The 18,807-nt window shown below is 40.7% G+C and overlaps 2 protein-coding genes across 13 annotated transcripts in view; both read right to left on the bottom strand.

The window, feature by feature from the left end:
• Window positions 1-18,807, bottom strand: part of LOC108925318 (protocadherin gamma-C5-like) — a 223,634-nt gene that overhangs the window by 46,700 nt on the left and 158,127 nt on the right. For 2 of the 12 annotated variants that reach the window (XM_029257423.1, XM_029257421.1), the window contains exon 2: window positions 8,996-9,025. The exons of the other annotated variants lie outside the window; for them this stretch is intronic. In XM_029257423.1, coding sequence (XP_029113256.1) covers window positions 8,996-9,025 — 30 coding nt within the window. The remainder of the gene's footprint in view (window positions 1-8,995; window positions 9,026-18,807) is intronic. 12 annotated transcript variants of the gene reach the window in all.
• LOC108925321 (protocadherin gamma-C5-like) lies at window positions 670-3,785 on the bottom strand. Its single transcript, XM_018737158.2, has one exon. It carries the CDS (start codon window positions 3,188-3,190, stop codon window positions 713-715), a length of 2,478 nt encoding a protein of 825 aa, XP_018592674.2. The 5' UTR covers window positions 3,191-3,785; the 3' UTR covers window positions 670-712.

Below are 18,807 nucleotides of genomic sequence, written 5' to 3'. Positions count from 1 at the left end.
GCTTTGATATGGTGAATTGACCCCCCCACCCTCACTTATAACTACTGAATCTCGCTCTACATTTAAGAAGGACCAAAACTCAACTCTTTTGGACTTACTTTTCCCCTGATCTCTTAAGTGTACGATAAATGTGTAAATGTTTATGCTCAACAATTTCTAATCACAAAATAATTAAATAATAGATAAACCTTTATGCAGCTACTTGTGTGATGTATGCTCATTCACATGGTGGAATGTGACGAATTAAATGTACTCTAGAATCACAAATCTGCATCCAAATCTCTCCTTGCATTAATGTAATACAATAATTTTTCTCTGAGATGTACATCACTTCTGAGAAAAGCGTATGATAAATAAATACAGTTACATGTAAATGCAAAGTCCTTTCATGGCTGCCACCATTGTGAGGAAAAGAAGTATTCTCTTTACCATAGCACACAGTTTCTCAGATGTTTGATTTAAAATTCAAGAGAATGACTCGTTACGCTTAATTTAGCATTTTTGTGAATTCTCAAAGATCAAGAAATCACTAGGGTTCTACCCAGAATGTGTCCTACTTGACCTTGTGCCCTCTACCTTGGGGATAGGCTCCAGACCACCAAGCAATACTCACTGGGATGAGTGGAAGAATCTTGACTTCCTGATATCACTGATATATCTATATCAGCACAAAACTGGCATGGACAGAAACCATGACAAATGAAATATTTCACTATGTAAAACTATGAAAAATTCTCACCTGCTGGCTCTCAAAAGTCCAGGCGCTGTCAGGCAGTGACGCGTCAAGCACGTTTATCATCTCCTTAAAATCTGTGGTGCTGCTGGGTTTAACGAAGGTGAAGTCACTGAACTCGGACACTGGAGACAGGCAGGACCTGAAGGACTGACTCTGAGACAACATGTCTCCTCCCAGCACCTCCACGTACTTAATAGGCCCGTCAGTGTTGAGCTGGATGTGCAGGTTTCTGTTGGGATTATTATTGTATTCATCCGAGTCTCCCCGTCTCACACAGCAACACGCACGACTTGCGCTGCTCCTGATACATCTCACCGCTAAAATGGCAAAAGTCAAAAAGGACACCGCGGACACGGACGCCAGAGAGACGATCAAATAAAAGGTGATTTTATTGCTCTTACTGGCCGGTTCGTGGCTTTTGTGCTGCCGGAAATCCAAGATGGGCTCGTGGACCCCGTCCTCTAGCGATATGCCCACTGTGACCGTGGCGGACTGCACCGGTTCCCCGTTGTCCTTTATCTCTATGAGCAGCCTGTGAGAAGAGTCGTCCTGCTCCGAAACGGCTCGTTTAGTCCTCACCTCCCCCGTGTAGAGATTCACACTGAAGAGGGAGGCGTCTGTGGCCTCCACCAGTTTGTAGGAAACCCAGGCGTTGTGTCCCGAGTCAGCGTCCACGGCCGTCACCTTGGTAACGAGGTGTCCCGCTTTCGCCGATCGCGGCATCTTCTGATGGGACACGGAGCCCATGACGGCAAAGGGGTAAATGACAGCGGGGACATTGTCATTCTGGTCCAGGATAAACACGTGGACAGTGACGTTGCTGCTGAGAGACGGAGAGCCGTGGTCCTTGGCCTGAACGTGGATCTGAAACACCTTGAGTTTCTCATAGTCGAATGAGTGCATGCTGTAGATGCTGCCGTTGTCTGAATTAATGTAAACGTATGACGAGACCGACGCATCCTGCACTTTGGAGTCTAAAATGGTATAGGAGATTTTCGCATTGTCGCCCAGGTCTGAATCTGATGCAGACACTGTAAAAAGGATTTCTCCCGGTGCCCCGTTTTCATTCACATATACACTGTAGGAAGGTAGGGAAAAAACTGGAGGGTTGTCATTTACATCTGAAATGGACACTGTAATAGTCTTTTTAGTAAATAAAGCAAATGACCCACAGTCAGTCGCAATAATTTCTATGTTGTATTCTGAATAAGATTCGCGGTCTAATAGGCCATTTGTTATCAGTGCGTGGTGATTAGACACAGAGGGACTTAATTTAAATAGGGCACTTGGTGTTACGCTTAGCTTTACCTTCCCATTTTCCCTCGAATCTAAGTCTTTCGCGCTTATCAGAGCAATTACTGTTCCAATAGTAGAATTTTCCGGTACAGGACTGGTCAGTGAGGTGATTGTTATTTCAGGTACGTTGTCGTTAACATCCATAATATCAATCTGAACACTGCTGTGGCCCTCCATCTCCGGATTGCCTTTGTCTCTTGCCAATATATCAAACTTGTGCACGTTTGTTTGCTCGTAGTCAAGCTGCCCGTTTACTATGATCTCTCCGGTCTGCGCGTTTATGTTAAATAACGAGGCTATTGCATCGGGCGTTTGATCACCAAATAAATATTTTACCTCGCCGTTCAGACCCTCATCTATATCTGTCGCCTTGACTTTTAGAATCACAGTCCCGATTGGCGTATTTTCCTTTAAAACTGCTTCATAAGAGGAGTTTTCGAACTGAGGGGCGTTATCATTAATGTCTAGCACTATAACAGTGATCTGCGCTGTTCCAGATCGCGGTGGATTCCCTCCGTCCAAAGCGGTTAAAACAAGCCTGTGAACGGACTGCTCTTCTCTATCAAGAGATTTTTCAAGCAACAGCTCGGGAATTTTTGACCCATCCTTATGGGTTTTAATGTTCAGTTTGAAATGGTCATTCTTACTGATCTTATAAGATCGCAGCGAATTCGCCCCTACATCAGCATCTTGCGCATTGTCTAAAAGAAATTTTGCACCCGGTGCGACAAGCTCACTGATCTTTAAAACCCGTTCATCGGTTAAAAAACTTGGAAAATTGTCATTGATATCCTGTATTTCGATTTCAACCCGAAAAAGCTGTAAGGGGTTTTCAAAGACGAATTCGAGTGGCAAAAGACAAGGTACGCTTTGTTCGCACAGACCTTCTCTGTCGATCCTTTCAGACACCACCAGTTCGCCCTTTCTCAGATCCAGGCTGAAGTACCGCTTACCAGCCTCGGAAGCGATCCTCAGCTTGCGGTTGGGTATGTCCGCAACCTCCACACCGAGGTCCTTTGCTATATTCCCAACGACAGAGCCCACATCCAACTCCTCTGGAATAGTGTAGCGAATTTGCCCGTCTACATCATTGCAAAAGTAGACGAAAAGCAGCCACCAGAACGACTGCACTGGATTGCTCATTGTTCTTCGGTACATCAACAATGTTCTTTTCACCTACATTTCCTCTCCGAGCCGAGATATTCCAGTCCAGCAAATGAACGGAAATAACTATATTCCATTATATTACAGCGATGTGAAAAATACAGAGCCCATTCTTCAGCCTTCTGCATTGTAGGCGTTAGGGTGCTGTGCCTGTAGGTGGAGCTAGGATGGGGAATGGAGTGGATCTCCTTTCTCAGCTCAGGTTGCAATTGGTATAAAGCGCATCTTATGCTCGGCCAATCCAAAGCTCGCTGAAAATTTAAAGGCACCTCATCTACTTGCTTCCTGTGATATGATTTCGTTTTTAGATACCTCTTGGGAGAATTACAGAGCATACAGGGAGCCATATGCTGATGGAAGGCAATGCAAGAAAACAAAATAGAGTAACGTTCAAATAATTAGCACCTATGATATTTGTTTGTGTTTCCTCAAGTCACTAATCCGTCTTTACCAGCTTTCACGCGTTTAAAGTAAGATGAATGCAGTTCAGTCTACTTGTACAGCACTGGTATTTTCTCACGTGCAGTATCAGTCATCAAACAATTAATAGTTAAATCAAGTTTAATTGCTGATTGCCAATACAGTGGTGTCTACTGAAATAACTGAAGTCATAGAACTACATTATTTTTGGTCTGGAAGATTATCACAGTGCACCTTGTAAAAATAGCTTCAAGCTTTCCTGTTTTTCCCACAACCCCTTTTTTCTTTAGGTGTACCCGTTTCCTACCTGAATTCCTGCATTCTCCTACCCTACACGCTTGTTTTTAGGGTAATGGTGGTGTAAATTTGCCTATTTTTACAATCAATCAATCAATCAATCAATCAATCAATCACCATTATAATTACTGCTGTTGTGAATTAATAGTAAATATATAAGTGTATATTAACCAGTAAAAACCTTTTCAGTTGGGTTAACAGCACAATATACAGTATTACGTGCGTTAATGTGCAATTCTAACAGTAAAATCGTAGTAACAATGTGTTTTAATTTATAAATACACCTTTATAGATTTTGTGACGTCCTTTAGCTGTTTGAATGATATTGTGCCGTCATGTGGCCAGAGGAGGGAAGCGCAGCTCCCATCTTTCTCCGTGATTTTGTGCCAGTCCTTAGCACGACAGAGGCGGTCAGTACCCGACAGAGGCACACAAAAACACGCATGAAGACACGAAATCACACACACATATACTCTGGCGTACAGTCTGGCGTTGCACGTAGATATATGTCCGTGTTTAGGTCAAAGCCCTGTTTTTATAAAGCTAATTTGAAAAGGTAAATATTAAAATTAAAAACTATATATCTACAAAATCGGGAAATTACGCATTGACTGAATTACCTATTTTCAACTCATAGATCAAAATGACAGTTGGCATGTTTTTAGAAACATGGTACGTTGCAAGTACAAATACCTGCGTGAGGGAATAAAAATTCGAGGCAGTCAGAATGAATTAAATATTTGCCATAGTGCTGATGAAACAAGTGAGGTGTATGCAACAAAGCGTGACTACTGGCAAGCAAACACATGAAATGATGAATAATGCACCGAAGCGTAATCACATAATATAATCCCGCAGTTGCGCTCCTATCAGACCCGTGTGCGTTTCAGCACCAGCACGGTGAACAGCGCCACGCAGGCGGCGCACGAGCGAAGCTGCAGCCTGGCCTCGCGCCAGCTGCCAAAGCCGCGCTTGTAAACACTATGATTCACTCTAAAGGAACACACGTCCGTTGCTGCAGGTCAAGAAGAAGTCCTCTAGAACCATCAGTCACTGTCCTGCAGTACGAACATCTTCTCATTCATTTGGTGTTATTTCATCAGCAAATTAAATCAAGAACAAAAAAAAGGCGAAATCATGAAAAACAAACAAAAAATCCTACTGCATAATAACACATTTATTCTAAAAATCACAACTGCCAGATACTGCAAATGTATAATATAATCAAATTGTAGTTAAATGGGAGGGTGGACAAATTTTTTTTAAAAGTTGCAAGACAGAAGCCCAGATTTAAAGAACTAAATCTAAAAAAAGACCACAGGTTAGTAACCCATGGGTTAGTCATAAAAAGTAGGAATACTAATTGCCAGGACATGACAGATACAAAAAGGATGACAATCAGAACATGAAACAGCGAACAGATTTAAAAAGAGGTAAAATATTCTGTACTCAAATTGTAGAGGTATACCCATTATAAGGAGAACTGTGTAAACAAATGCTTAGAAGAAACAAATACATTATTTCCTGACATTCAGACAAATTTATGTTTGGACAAACCCCAAGGAAATGTTCAACCCCATTATCTCTCACACACACACACACACACACACACACACACACACACACACACACACACACACACACACTGAAATCGCTTGTCCCAAGCTGGGGCCTGGCCCAAGGGCGGGAAATGCCCAGGCCAGGACACCAGTCTGTTACAGGGCACCCCAAGCGGGACTAGAACCCCTGCTGAATCACCATGCCACTGCAACTCCCCCCACTATTGCCAAATGCAAAATTTGATGATTTTGTATGTATAATGGTATGAGTAGCTGTTTTATGAGAGAATTCTGGACTGATGATTGTTCTACACAGTCATAAAACACCTAAAAATGAAGCTATATTGAGTACGCAGGTGCACAATACACACACACACACATTTTCAGAACCGCTCGTCCCATACGGGGTCACGGGGAACCGGAGCCTACCCGGCAACACAGGGCGTAAGGCCGGAGGGGGAAGGGGACACACCCAGGACGGGACGCCAGTCCGCCGCAAGGCACCCCAAACGGGACTCGAACCCCAGACCCACTGGAGAGCAGGACTGTGGTCCAACCCACTGCGCCACTGCACCCCCCTAGGTGCACAATATGTGCTACATATTTTTTTTATTATGGCCCCATACGCATTTTTTAACAGATTCAGGAGTGGTTAATAAACATCAGGACATGATGAAACACCTTCCATTGTCTCCAGAATCACCACACATAAATGTTAAAACTCTTTGCGTCTGATTTGTCCAGTCAAAATGATAAATTCAAAACTAAGATTTTAAAATTTTCTGTCAAAATCATTCTAAAATGTAAGGAAACAGTAGCCTGACAAGGGTGCACACAGGCACAACAATGACCTATTAAAAAGATTTCGGTTATTGCCAAAGACAGCAACTGCTCCCCCACCAATTCCTTTTAAAAACTGTATCCATGAAAATCACATAATAATGTCTTTTAGAAGCTACACCAATAGCCTGTTAATATTCCAGAAACTGAAACTCAAAATTTCAATACTATAAAATATCTCTTTTAGCTTAATTTATAATCATTATGAAGCCAATATTACAGAAAATGTTAAGGTAACTTTAAATCAAAATGTAGCAGAAAAATTTGAAAATTCTGTAGAAGCACAAGACATAATATGGCCAGAGCATATTCTACATATTGTTAGATCTATACATTCCTTTTATATGTAAAGTGCTGCTTGAAAGTATATGAACCCCTTGTGTCCCCTTGTTTTACCACAGAAAGGTTACTTTATGGGAACCAGTCTTTCTCATCTGACATAATACATGTGTAATTATCAATTCCATTTTTGTCTTAGAGGAAATCACATATGTAACATAAGCAGAAAAACAGAAGCAGTGCAGGTGCACAAATAAGTGAACCCCAAGTTGGATTGATTAAACTAAGTGGTTAAGTAGAATCGGGCATGTAAATAATTAATTTACTATATTACTTTATTTTAAGATTCAAATTTTATACATTTATTTTAATATTTTGTACAAGAACATGACCATTTCTATAGTGTTCACATACTTTCAAGCAGCACTTTAAGTAATACTGCATACAGTAGCTCTGCAATACTGTAGAGCACAAAAATGTATACACAGATAAAACACTGTAAACACTATATCCTGTGCCTCTCAAAAGATACTAGAATGCTTTACTTTAATCAGATGATTTTTGATAACGACTGAAGGATTTTTAAAATGTACTCTTTTTATACTTTTTTAAAAATGTGCTGTGGATCCGGCCTGCAAAGTCAGAAAACTGGAGAATGCTTAACTTATTCAAAAGTTTGGGGTCCTGCTGGACAAATAGCAGAACTGCAGAACCCTGTGGCTTGTGCTGCTATACCAGGTTCCATCTGCTGTGATTCCTAATTTGCTGCATTATCCACAACCTCCCATGCCCAGGATCAAACATATGGAAGATTGCTTAAGGAAAATCCCCACAATGAGTCTGGAAAACTGTGATTTTTTTGTTTAAAAAAAAATCTGTACATATATATGTACATATTAAATATTAAAGAGTGTGTATACACATATAAAAGGTTATTAATATAATATACTGTTCAGTACCATGTGTGGTATGGAGGCGCAGCAGATACTGTTAATTTCTCACAGTTACTCATTTGGACATTATTTGGAATCTGTCTCAAGGCGTTCAGAATTTGTGTCACACCCCTGGGAACAGGCCAAGTGACCGCACCTGCAGCTTGTTGACAAGACCAGGTATAACGGGAGCCCAGTAACCGCAGTGGGGTGCAGATTCTTGCAAATGCTTCCTTTTGTGGATTTGCAATCTCAGTGTTTACTTCTTGCCCTTAATTCTCTGCTTTGTTCTCTAACTCCTGGCTCCTGACCCCCACGTGCTCTCCTGACTCCTGAGATAGCTTCACCCTCGTATAGATGTCTGCACCTTGAAAGACCTTCACCTGTCCCCAACCATTGCTTTTTGTCTGACCCAGCGAACTCCTTCGGAAATAAAAACCGACCAGCACTTGGGGCCATTCCCTTACCTCCTGTCTCCAGTCCTCTTGCCTGACAATTTGCATGTTCTCTCTATGTTTGCAATACAATTAAAATTACTTACCCATTTATACAGCTGGGTATTTTTTTGCACACAATATTACTATTTTAAAAAACAGGCTTACTTTGTGAATGTCAACTACATACATAGTGCTCTAAAAAGTATTCAGCTTGGACACAATTTTCACATTTCGATGCTCAAAACATAAATTTGACATGGACTGAAATACAATTTTTTGACATTGATCCATACAGCAAATGAATAAGAAATGATTAAATTTCATAGTCATATTCACACTACTTGTAATTGTAAGCTCCAATTTCCACTGGTGTAATGTGTAACCTAAAAAAAGAGTGAATTACATATGGATTATTTTCAATATACAAATACAATTTTCTCTGTGGTGACCCATATCACTGTAAAGAACTTCCAAGAAATATTGAAAGTGAAAACAGCAAGCTGAAGAAATGATTATAGAGGAAATCTGAAAAAGGTTGCAAGATCGTTAAAAAGTACCGAATATTCATCACAGTGTAGTCCAAGTACAAAACTACAACCACACCATCTGAGTCAGACCAATACCCTGCGAAAGAGGCTACTGTGAGGCCAACTTTGACTCTGAATGAGCTACAGAGGTTAGTGGTTGAGATGGTAGATAATGCAACAATCTCCAAAGCATTCCACTAAAAAGACCTTAATGGGGAAGTTTACAACAAAGTCTTGGTTGAAAGAGGCCTGGATCCTTGCTTACAAAGTAGTTTGAATGTACTATCTTCAGTTTACAGAATATTTGTTTGCATTTACAAAGACAGAATTTGGACTTCATATCCCTCCTAACAGGGAAAGCTGTGAAAGCAGTCATCTTAGCAGTTTGGCTAACGGTGCTTTAAATTCTCAACCTTTATTACCCCACATTAGTTGTTTCACCTGCATGTTTCAGCTGTTTTATGGAAGAAATTCTATATTTTTAGAATGGCTAAATGAAACTACTGACCTTAGTCCCATTGAAATACTGTGGTGTGATCTGAAGCAGGTCATTCAAGGAAGACATGCAAAAATATACATGAAGTCACACAATTTTGTATAAAGGCATGGGACACAAAAGGATTAACTTGAATAGTTAATTAAAGTTACGGAAATTTACAGTATCCGTGTTGTTTGTCAAATAAAATTGCCTGTAGGTGTTATCATGTCTTAGAAAAAGATTAGTTCACTATTAACATAGAAATCCAGATACTTTCAAATGGGTTAAAAAGGTACAGTTGAAACTCTAATTTTGGAAATCATGTCCAACATTTGGACTATACAAATAAATTAGAATTAATCTGGTAACTGCAGATTAATTTTAATTTTTTCATTGATTCATTATGCCTAACCATTCTTTTTAGCATTGAAAGCTGAATTAATACATCAACATTGAGTATCACATGTATATATATTTGTTTGTAAGCATTTGTGCATGGTATGCTATAGCTATGAAAGAGCTGAATAAGGAGAGTCATAAATATTACAGTAATTCACAAAGGGAGACTCCCTTCTTATGTTTACAACAAACATTACATTTTAATAGATGTCAATTTTGATGTCAATATTTTAACATTAAATGTCATGTCAAAATTTAAAGTTATGAGAATTCACCTTACAAAAGGATTTTTAGGAACAAATGATCTTTGTAAGGCAGAGAAAGCTGTTCGTTATGGTTTGCTATGTTTCTTTTTGGGAGGGTTCTGTAAAAATGAACATGTGACTACAAAATAAAAATTTGCATTTAAAAAATAAAAACGCTCCACTGCGAGATTCATACTGGTTAAAATAGGAGGGAACTATGGTGTAAATGTTCATGCACCGTAACTTCATGATCATTCCCAGATAAGCCTTTACACAGCTGCTACTCTGGCGTTGTATGTGAATGTTTGTTTGTGTACCTTATTATTATTAAAAAAAATGTAGGAAGGTTATCAGGATTCATCTATCCTGCACCTACTCAAGCAATGAACATCGGTGCATTAAGTGGAAAGTAACAAACTAGATTTACTTAAGATTCACATGTCTGCAGCCATGTTTCTTTCTCTTAATGTAATGCACAAATTGTATTTTTGCTGAAATATACGTCGCTTTGGAGAAAAGCGTCTGCTAAAAGAATAAATGTAAATGTAAATGTAAACTAAATACTTTCTCAAGCTATGGAATTGAAAATCCTTCTGTGTAATCAGATTTGAATAAAACTGGCATATATGGTTACAGAGGAGTAAACCACCAGATTAAATTAACCAATTTAATTCCTTTTCAAGAATTCTAAGTATTTTAAAGTGAAGTGTTGGAAAAGTGTAAGGAAAAGTAAAAAAACTAGAAACCTTCTTGAACAAGAACCCCAGTAATGAACTTCAATAGTCTTCATCCACAACCATGCACATTAGTTATAAAGATTTGATTCCATATTGGATTTATAATCCTATATGTTGTAGCAATAATTTAATAAAAAATGTTCTTACCTTGTATAGAGGAACACCAGAAGGACAGCAGCAGCACCATGGAAATGGGAGAAAACAAAACAGCACTTTGGTTAGAGAGAAATAAACACTTAAAATCTACTGAGAGAGTGAACATTGAGAAACCCAGCATACACTGATCTCAGTTTGGCCTTTGGAACAGATGAACCAAACCAAAACCAACCACTGTAAAGCAGATTGATCACATACTATTACAGTTGATAGAGAACAACAAAAATGCAAGTGTTGCTCAGGAGGGGAAAAAAAAGGGTCTATAGCTGCAGTTAATGAAACTGACTTTGAAAAGGGGCAGCTGTGTCTCAGTTATTATTATAGTGCATGTGGAACAGGACACATAAACAAAGGTATCAGTATGAGAATGGGGGCATGTAGTACAAATAACAGCGATGGTAAACTGAACAAAGAAACTGCAGATAAGGCACAAATAGCTGCAAAACCAGGTTGAAGGGCATCAGAAAGAGTAGCAGTGTGTCCAGGCAGAAAAAAGCAGTACAATGTTATAATGGCAAAGGGAGGGACAAGGTTGGTTTAAGATTTGCAGGGACTTGAGTGATTTTGTCTGGCAGTTTTGCACCTTAGATCAAGGACCATGGGAGAGAGGGATGACAGACATTCAGGGGTCTGCTTGTACAGCAATCATTTTACATGTGTAATGTGTAGTGTGTTTATGTGCTGCATGATAGCAGCAGATGAAGCTGTATATTTCTGTTCACAATAGTGAAGGTGCTCTTTGACTTTTTCAGCCTAAAGGCCCTTCAGATTAATGGCTACTGCAGGGATAGGGTTCGGAAGATGTAAGAAATTTTTAGCAGCGATGGTCTCACAAACATACTAGGTTAGAGCTAGAGGGTCAGGGACCTATAGAACGTACTTGACAGACAGCAGATCGGGTGAAGGTGAAGGATATGAGACATGCTTTATTGGGCCAGTCTAAGATGACCTAAGTTTCATTTATTTACACATCACATTCGAATTTTAAAGTTGACATCCATATTTCCTATCATCTAAGCACTCTATGTATGTGAGTAAGCACAGTTATTTCCAACATTCTCAGTACAATGGTTTATTCAATACTGACACATAAAGAGAGTACATAAATGTCGATGAGAAAGAAACACTGTTAAAGGTCGGAAGATTAGAGTACTGTTACAGTCTTATGATACTGATATAGTAAAATAGCCTGTTAAGGTATTGATATTGTTGAGGAGGGAAACCAAATCACATATAACCTTTAAGAGGAAACCTTCTGCCAAAGGTGATCTCTATGGTAACAGCAGCTGTGGATAGAGTACCTCAGTCAGTGTGGCAGTGTGTGGATATTTACCTCTCTGGAACTCAGATATCAGTTGTATGTTCCTTTGGAGAAAAGTTTCTAATAAATAAGCACAACTAATAACTTTCATAACACTATAAATAGCTATGCTTAGCTATTTAACATCCAAGTGTTATTTTGACATGTGGTTGGAGCAGAGGCAGTCACCCTTTCTGACATCAATTCTCACTATTTTACCTAGGCTTGGGACAGGCACTGACTTACCAGTAGCAGGGGTATGGGCAATTTAGCGTCACCTATTCACTTGAACTATATGTCTTTGGAGAGCAAAAAGAAACTGGAGCACCTGAAGGGACGTCCACATAAATGCACAGAGAACAAGCCAACTGCAAACCGACTGAGCAGATATCGAATCCATGTTCTCTTGCACCACAGAGGCAGCAGTGCTACTGCTACTTGCTGCACCACATTGCAGCCCTGCTGAATTAATAAATGTAGTGTAAATGTACTGGAGTGACAGCTAGCCCTGAGCTACCCTAAAAGTGCTGCAGTTATAACACCTACAGTGTGTAGCACCATCACTGGGAATGATATCCAAAACACTTTTATTTAAATTAGTTTAAGAACACAGTGAATCATGAAAATATTTTGAAAGTTGATGCTATATAATGTGTTTGTACAATTACAATACTGGTCACTGTGGTTTAAAATACATTAAATTCAAATCCCTGCAATCAAATTAATAAAACAGTATAATAATTATAGTAATATCCAAGGCAATCAGAAAGATGCCAAATCCCTTGGTTTGACTGCCACTCCTTCAGTCAGACATATGTGCATATCCCCCCCGTTAATGCAAACTGCTTGAGTGAAAAACATAGTTAAACAGTGAATGCTTTAGTAAATAACACATGTAAGTTTGAATGCCACTTTTCTCAGTGAAACACGCTCATGTACAAACAGAGTCATACCTCCTCCCTCATTAAAACACAGAATAATGTACACACATATCCTGCAGATGAGCTGTCACCCACCCCCTTGCAACTGTTATGGCAGCTTTCTGCTCAAGTTGAGACCACATTCTATACAGTATGTGATTCCTCCTGTGCTTACTACCTTAGTCCTTTGTTTCTCACATATACATCTCTGCACCATTCCTTTTCCCCCCATGCTTTTTAAACAATGGTATCATCTCTATGGTGAGTCAGCCAGTTTCCATGGTAACCCAACCCACCTCCTGCCTTGGGAGCTTGCAAAAAAAGATACCCAAGCTCCCTACATAAAAGAGATGCGGATATAAACAGAAATATGTGAAGAAAGATGTAGCTGAGGGCAGCATTTCCAAAACATTTCTCTAAGAGTACCAAAACAACATTAACATACAGAAACAGAAATCACAAAAGCACATACACACACATAATTGTGTCTGTATGAGTCTATATATATATATGTATATATATATATAACTATTACATTTTTATTCTTTGTGATATAATTTGGTTAAAAAAGGATATGCGTATGCAAATTACAGTTACACAATAGCCAGTAACACAAAAGGCCAGATGTGAAGCAGGCACAAGAGGTAAGAGTCAGTGATAGATGAAGAATCCAGGGGCTAAGAGGTAGACAGAAGGCTGTAGGCAGGCAGAAAAAAACATGGGGGTAGGGCAGCACACAGCATGTCCTACATCTTCTCCAACCACCGGCCAGGAAGGGAGGCGTAATGTACCAGCACTAGTGGCTGGCTGTGATGTTGAACTTGACCCACTTTTACCCAGAGGGTAGCATGTGGCTATGCCCCTGAGAGCTATGGAGCACCACACCCAGTGCGGGAAAGGGAGCTGTCTTGAGCAATAAAGGCAAGGGAGGAATAGGACTGCCAACAGTTTTCAGTTGTCTTTAAAGGAAATTGAAGGTTTACGGAAGCTGAACCCAAAATTATGCAGACTGTGAGAAGACAATAATGTAGCAGTAATATTTCACTTTATTGCAGCTACCTCTTAGGTTTCTCAGTGATTTCTGTATTGCTAGTTTACACTTTTAAACAGTTTAACTCTGCTACTGTCACTTCTGTTTCTGCCCTACTTGCAGTGTCCCACATTGTAGCAGTTACTAATCCAGCTGTCCTTACACCACAGAGTGTCTAGGAAGCTTAGTTTAGTGCTGGACATCCTCAGTGTCCTGCCAACTGCTGTGTACGGACTGAGACCTGCTTCTGTAACATACAGAGTACTGTACGTTCAGTCACAATAGAGGGTATTGTCTTTCCTTATCTCACTTTAAGAAGCCCATCTCACACACACACACATACACACACACACACACACACACACATTGACAAAAACCGCTCCTCCCAAGTGGGGTCGTGACAAACCAGAGCCAAACCGGCAGCATGGTGGCACAGTGAGTAGTGCTGCTGTCTCAGCGCCTGGGTGGTGCGAGAGAATGTAGGTTTAATCCCTGCTCAGTCTGTGTGGAGTTTGCATGTTCTCCCTGTGTCTGCGTGGGATTCCTCTGGGTGCTCTGGTTTCCTCCCACAGTCCAAAGACATGCTGTTCAGGTTCCCCTATAGTGTGTGAGTGACACAGAGAGTGTGTGTTTCACTGATGTATGGATGAGTGGCCCATTGTAAGTACTGTATCTAGCAGTGTAAGTCACTGCGGTGAATAAGGTGTGTGAGATAGTAACACTACATAATATCTATTGTAAGTTTCTTTGGAGAAAAGTGCCCGTTAAATGAATAAATGTAAATGTAAACCCGGCAACATAAGGCACAAGGCTGGAGGGGGAGGGGACACACCCAGGACAGGTTGCCAAGGATGCCAGGACAGGATGCAAGGCACCCCAAGAAGGACTCGAACCCCAGGACCCGGCTGAAGCCACTGCACCCCCAAGAAGCCCATCAGTTACTTAAAATCATAGTCACATCTATCATGCACCAAAGGTGGTAGCAAAACATAAACGTCAGACTTATCTGATAAAATGCCGATTTGATTTCAGATCTGCTCATCAGATTTTAAGGAAACAAGACTAACAAAAAAGAGTAAATCTTTAAGATCTTAACAGAGAAAACGTATCGTAAGCAACATTCAGCATGTTAGAAGCTACAACTCAGTCCCTCAGGTGATTTCAAAACTGAATATGACCTTTGACCTTTCTGGTATCCATACTAATGAGGAACTGCTAGGCTAGTAATTTTGTACATATCTGTGTACATGTTCTACCCTCAAAGTGCCATCCACATCTTCTTCCTTCTGTGTCTATTAGTGTAGTTTAATTCCTGGGTGAATAGCCTGCAATCGATATGAGTGCAAAACAGGGCTCTCCTGAACAGCCCTACCATCATTGCTACAGAGGCAGTTCTGTCTTTCACAAAGTCTATTCCTCTTGCTCTCTTTCTGTCACACACAAACACACAGACATACACACATAGATGCATACATACACAAATACATACATACATTTTTTTCTGTGTGTTCAAATATGGAATGAAAATGTCACACAAAATAAATACCTTCCCACACTGTAAAGAGCAAAGTATAACAGCACTAAACTGGGTTCATAATATTTTCTAAATATTCACAAATTTACATACATATTTTCTAAACAGTAGAAGCTGAATTAATTATAAAAACAATGTAAAGGTCGTGAACATATGAGGTCATAATCCATGCCCATATTCTTTTTGTGATACATTTCTTGAGTTCTCAACCATGTGGTAAAATTAAATTCAAAATAAATTACCCCACATTAACCTGTTTCCCCACTTATCCCCAGTCTGTTTAATTTATTTTTTTTAGCAAGTATTTTCCACACTTTTAAAGATGGAGAGAGAACCACAGACTACTCTCCAAAGATGTTAGCAAATAACAATTATATTTATACATTAATAGAGTCGTGAAGGAATAGAAATATAAAATATTAATGAATAATGCAAAAAAGCCAATATGGCAGAACTGCTGGAATTAATGTTTGACAATATTACTGAAATTTCTCCAAAGCCTGGGCTGGCTAAGCACGATGGTAGGATGTGTAGCATAAGGGAATAATAATTTTAAAATATCATTTTACTGAAACACAGTATTATTCTTTTTCAGTTTTCAGTTATTGAAAAGCTTTTAACTGTAATTACAGTACTTTTGTATTCTAGAAATATAGTGCAGAAAGGCTACCTGTATTTTCAAAGTGAGTGACAGACATAAGACTCATCTGTGATAGAGGATTGTGTTGCACAGTTCTTCTACACATAGAGGATTTACATGGAGTATAGTGATCATAATAGTGTGCATGATCCAGACTCTATGTCAAAGCAAACAGGTTGAATGGATGGTAATGACAGCACTCTTAATACACAGACCTCAGTCCTCAGCCATTCTGATACTCCCTTGACTAGTGTCCCTTGGAAAAAGTGAGGCAAAACCCAGATAGCACAGTTCTTTCACCAAAGCAACTTATAATGTTAGAATACTTTGAATTATTTACCCAATTATACAACTGGGCAATTTAGGGTAAGCACCTTGCTGCAGCTGAAGGTGGGAATTGAATTATTTACCCAATTATACAACTGGGTAATTTAGGGTAAGTACCTTGCTGCAGCTGGAGGAAGGAATCTAACCTGCAACCTTTGGGTCCAAAGGCAATAGCTCTAATCACTATGCCTCCATATAAACAAGAGCAAGTCAGTTAAAATATAAACAAACCAACACTTGTGCTCAGTGAACATACAGTAAATCGGTAATAAAGTTTAATCAAACTGAAACATTTTCATACCTTTAAACTTGTCATTTAACTCTCCTCCCACCTGTGATACTATAATGTTCACTGTGTACTGAAATTGTTGAAATTATATGAAAATGGAAGGGGGTGCGGTGGCGCAGTGACGCGGTGGGTTGGACCGAGTCCTGCTCTCCGGTGGGTCTGGGGTTCGAGTCCTGCTTGGGGTGCCTTGCGACGGACTGGCGTCCCGTCCTGGGTGTGTCCCCTCCGGCCTTATGCCCTGTGCTGCCCTGTGCTGCCCTGTGCTGCCGGGTAGGCTCCGGTTCTCCGCGACCCCGCATAGGACAAGCGGTTCAGAAAGTGTGTGTGTGTGTGTGTGTATGAGAATGTAGAACCTGAGATGTACGTTGCTTTGGAGACAGGCGCCTGTTAAATGAATAAATGCAAGTGTAAATGTAGAATCAAATTGGACTTCAATTTCATAACTCTTTTAAAATAGCAGGCAGTAAAAAATTTAAAATATTTTTGGCAGAGCGGGGGTCGCACATTTGGAGGTCCGTATTTACAATTGGCCAGCCGTACTAAGAAGTGCAGAGGAAAAGTAGGAAAAATACAATCATGAGCAGCATCTTTTACAACAAAGGGACTTTTCTAATTGAATGACAAGTACTTTTTGAATTTTTAAAAAAAAAAAAATTGTTAGAGGTTGTTCAAAGTGAAAAACCCTCTAGGAGTCAAGGTTACAGGTTTAAAAAAAGGGTTATTCTCACACACATTTTGAAGCTGCAAAGTCACCAAATACACCTGAAAGTGTCAAACGAGACAGCATTTTCAGCCACTACATAACTACTGGTATGGCTGTGTGGTGCAGGAACAACAATCTCCTCCTAAATGTGGGGAAAATTAAGGAGATTGTTTTTGACTTCAAGACTGCTCATACCCATCAACCCCCACTGACCGTTGATGGTCTGCCATAGAAAGTCAGCAGCATCAAATTCCTGCGGCTGTGCATAGCCAATGACCTCTCCTGGAGGTACCAACACTGCGTCACTGGCCAAGAAAGCCCAGCAGCACCTGTACTTCCTACGAAGGCTGAGGAGGACGAGTCTGCCACCACACATCATGCACACCTTCTAGAGGGGCACCACTGAAAGCATCCTGACCAGCCGTATCACTGCGGAGTATGGGAACTGTGATGTCTCCGACCGCACAACCATACAGCACATAACGACTACAGCTGGAAAAATCATTGTACCCCACTCCCCTCCCTATAGGACATCTAGCAGCCCACTGTGCCTGCAAAGCCCCCAAAATTGTAGGCGACCTCACACACCCCTCCCACAGCCTGTTCAGCCTCCTGCTGTCTGGGATGAGATACAAGAACATACGAGCCGGCTTCACCAGACCGTGCAACAGCTTGTTTCCTCAAGCTGTCAGGATCTTGAACTCTCTGTACCACCTATAACTGTAACACGCCGGGGTGGTTGGAAGAGGGGGTGGAGCTGGGGACAGGCCAGCAGCAGCTGGAGCTGATCACAACCTCTATTTCTTCCCCTGGACCCCACCAGTGAGAGAGAGAGAGAGAGAGACAGAGGGGCCAATGACAGAGAGTGCCCCAAGATGTCCACGTCCCCGATCACGACCCTGACACCGACCCCGATCGCAACCCCATGCACGAAGCTCCCCCATGGTCTACCCGTTCCTTGTCCCCCCGTTCCCCCCTCTATCTCCTTCCCCGCACGACTCTGAATAAACACCCCTCTCAAGAAACTTCCTTACCTGTGCCGGCACATCCTTTTACTATAACCATCCATTACAAACCAGAATCCTGAACTCTGACCCCTGTACCCACACCTCCCCCATCCAGAATGTCACCAGCCACTTTCATATGGTCTACAGAGATTGTCCTCTCAGATCCCTGACAGTTTCTGCTGAAACCTCACTTTAATCAGTGTCCAACCAAGTATACAGTAGCTGCTGCATTTATTCTATACATTCTGTATCGATCTACAGTACATTAAGTCACACTACCCCTCTTTTCCAAACAATTATTGCACAAAGAAACCCCCATTTTTTTGTACTATCATTTTAAATCTGTTTATTTTTCTATTTTTTGAACTGACCACACCACTGCACTGTATTCATAGTGTTCTTAGTTTGGTAGTTAGTTGTAAATTGGACTGTAGTAGTAATAGCATAGGAGGGCACAGTGGCACAGCCGGTTTGGCCAGGTCCTGCTTTCTGGTGGGTCTGGGGTTCGAGTCCTGCTTGGAGTGCCATGCGACACACTGGTGTCCTGTCCTGGGT

The sequence above is a fragment of the Scleropages formosus genome, chromosome 13, assembly GCF_900964775.1.
Source record: "Scleropages formosus chromosome 13, fSclFor1.1, whole genome shotgun sequence".
NCBI lineage: Eukaryota > Metazoa > Chordata > Actinopteri > Osteoglossiformes > Osteoglossidae > Scleropages > Scleropages formosus.
Note: the sequence above shows the minus strand (reverse complement) of the source record. Positions and strands in the feature narration are given on the sequence as shown.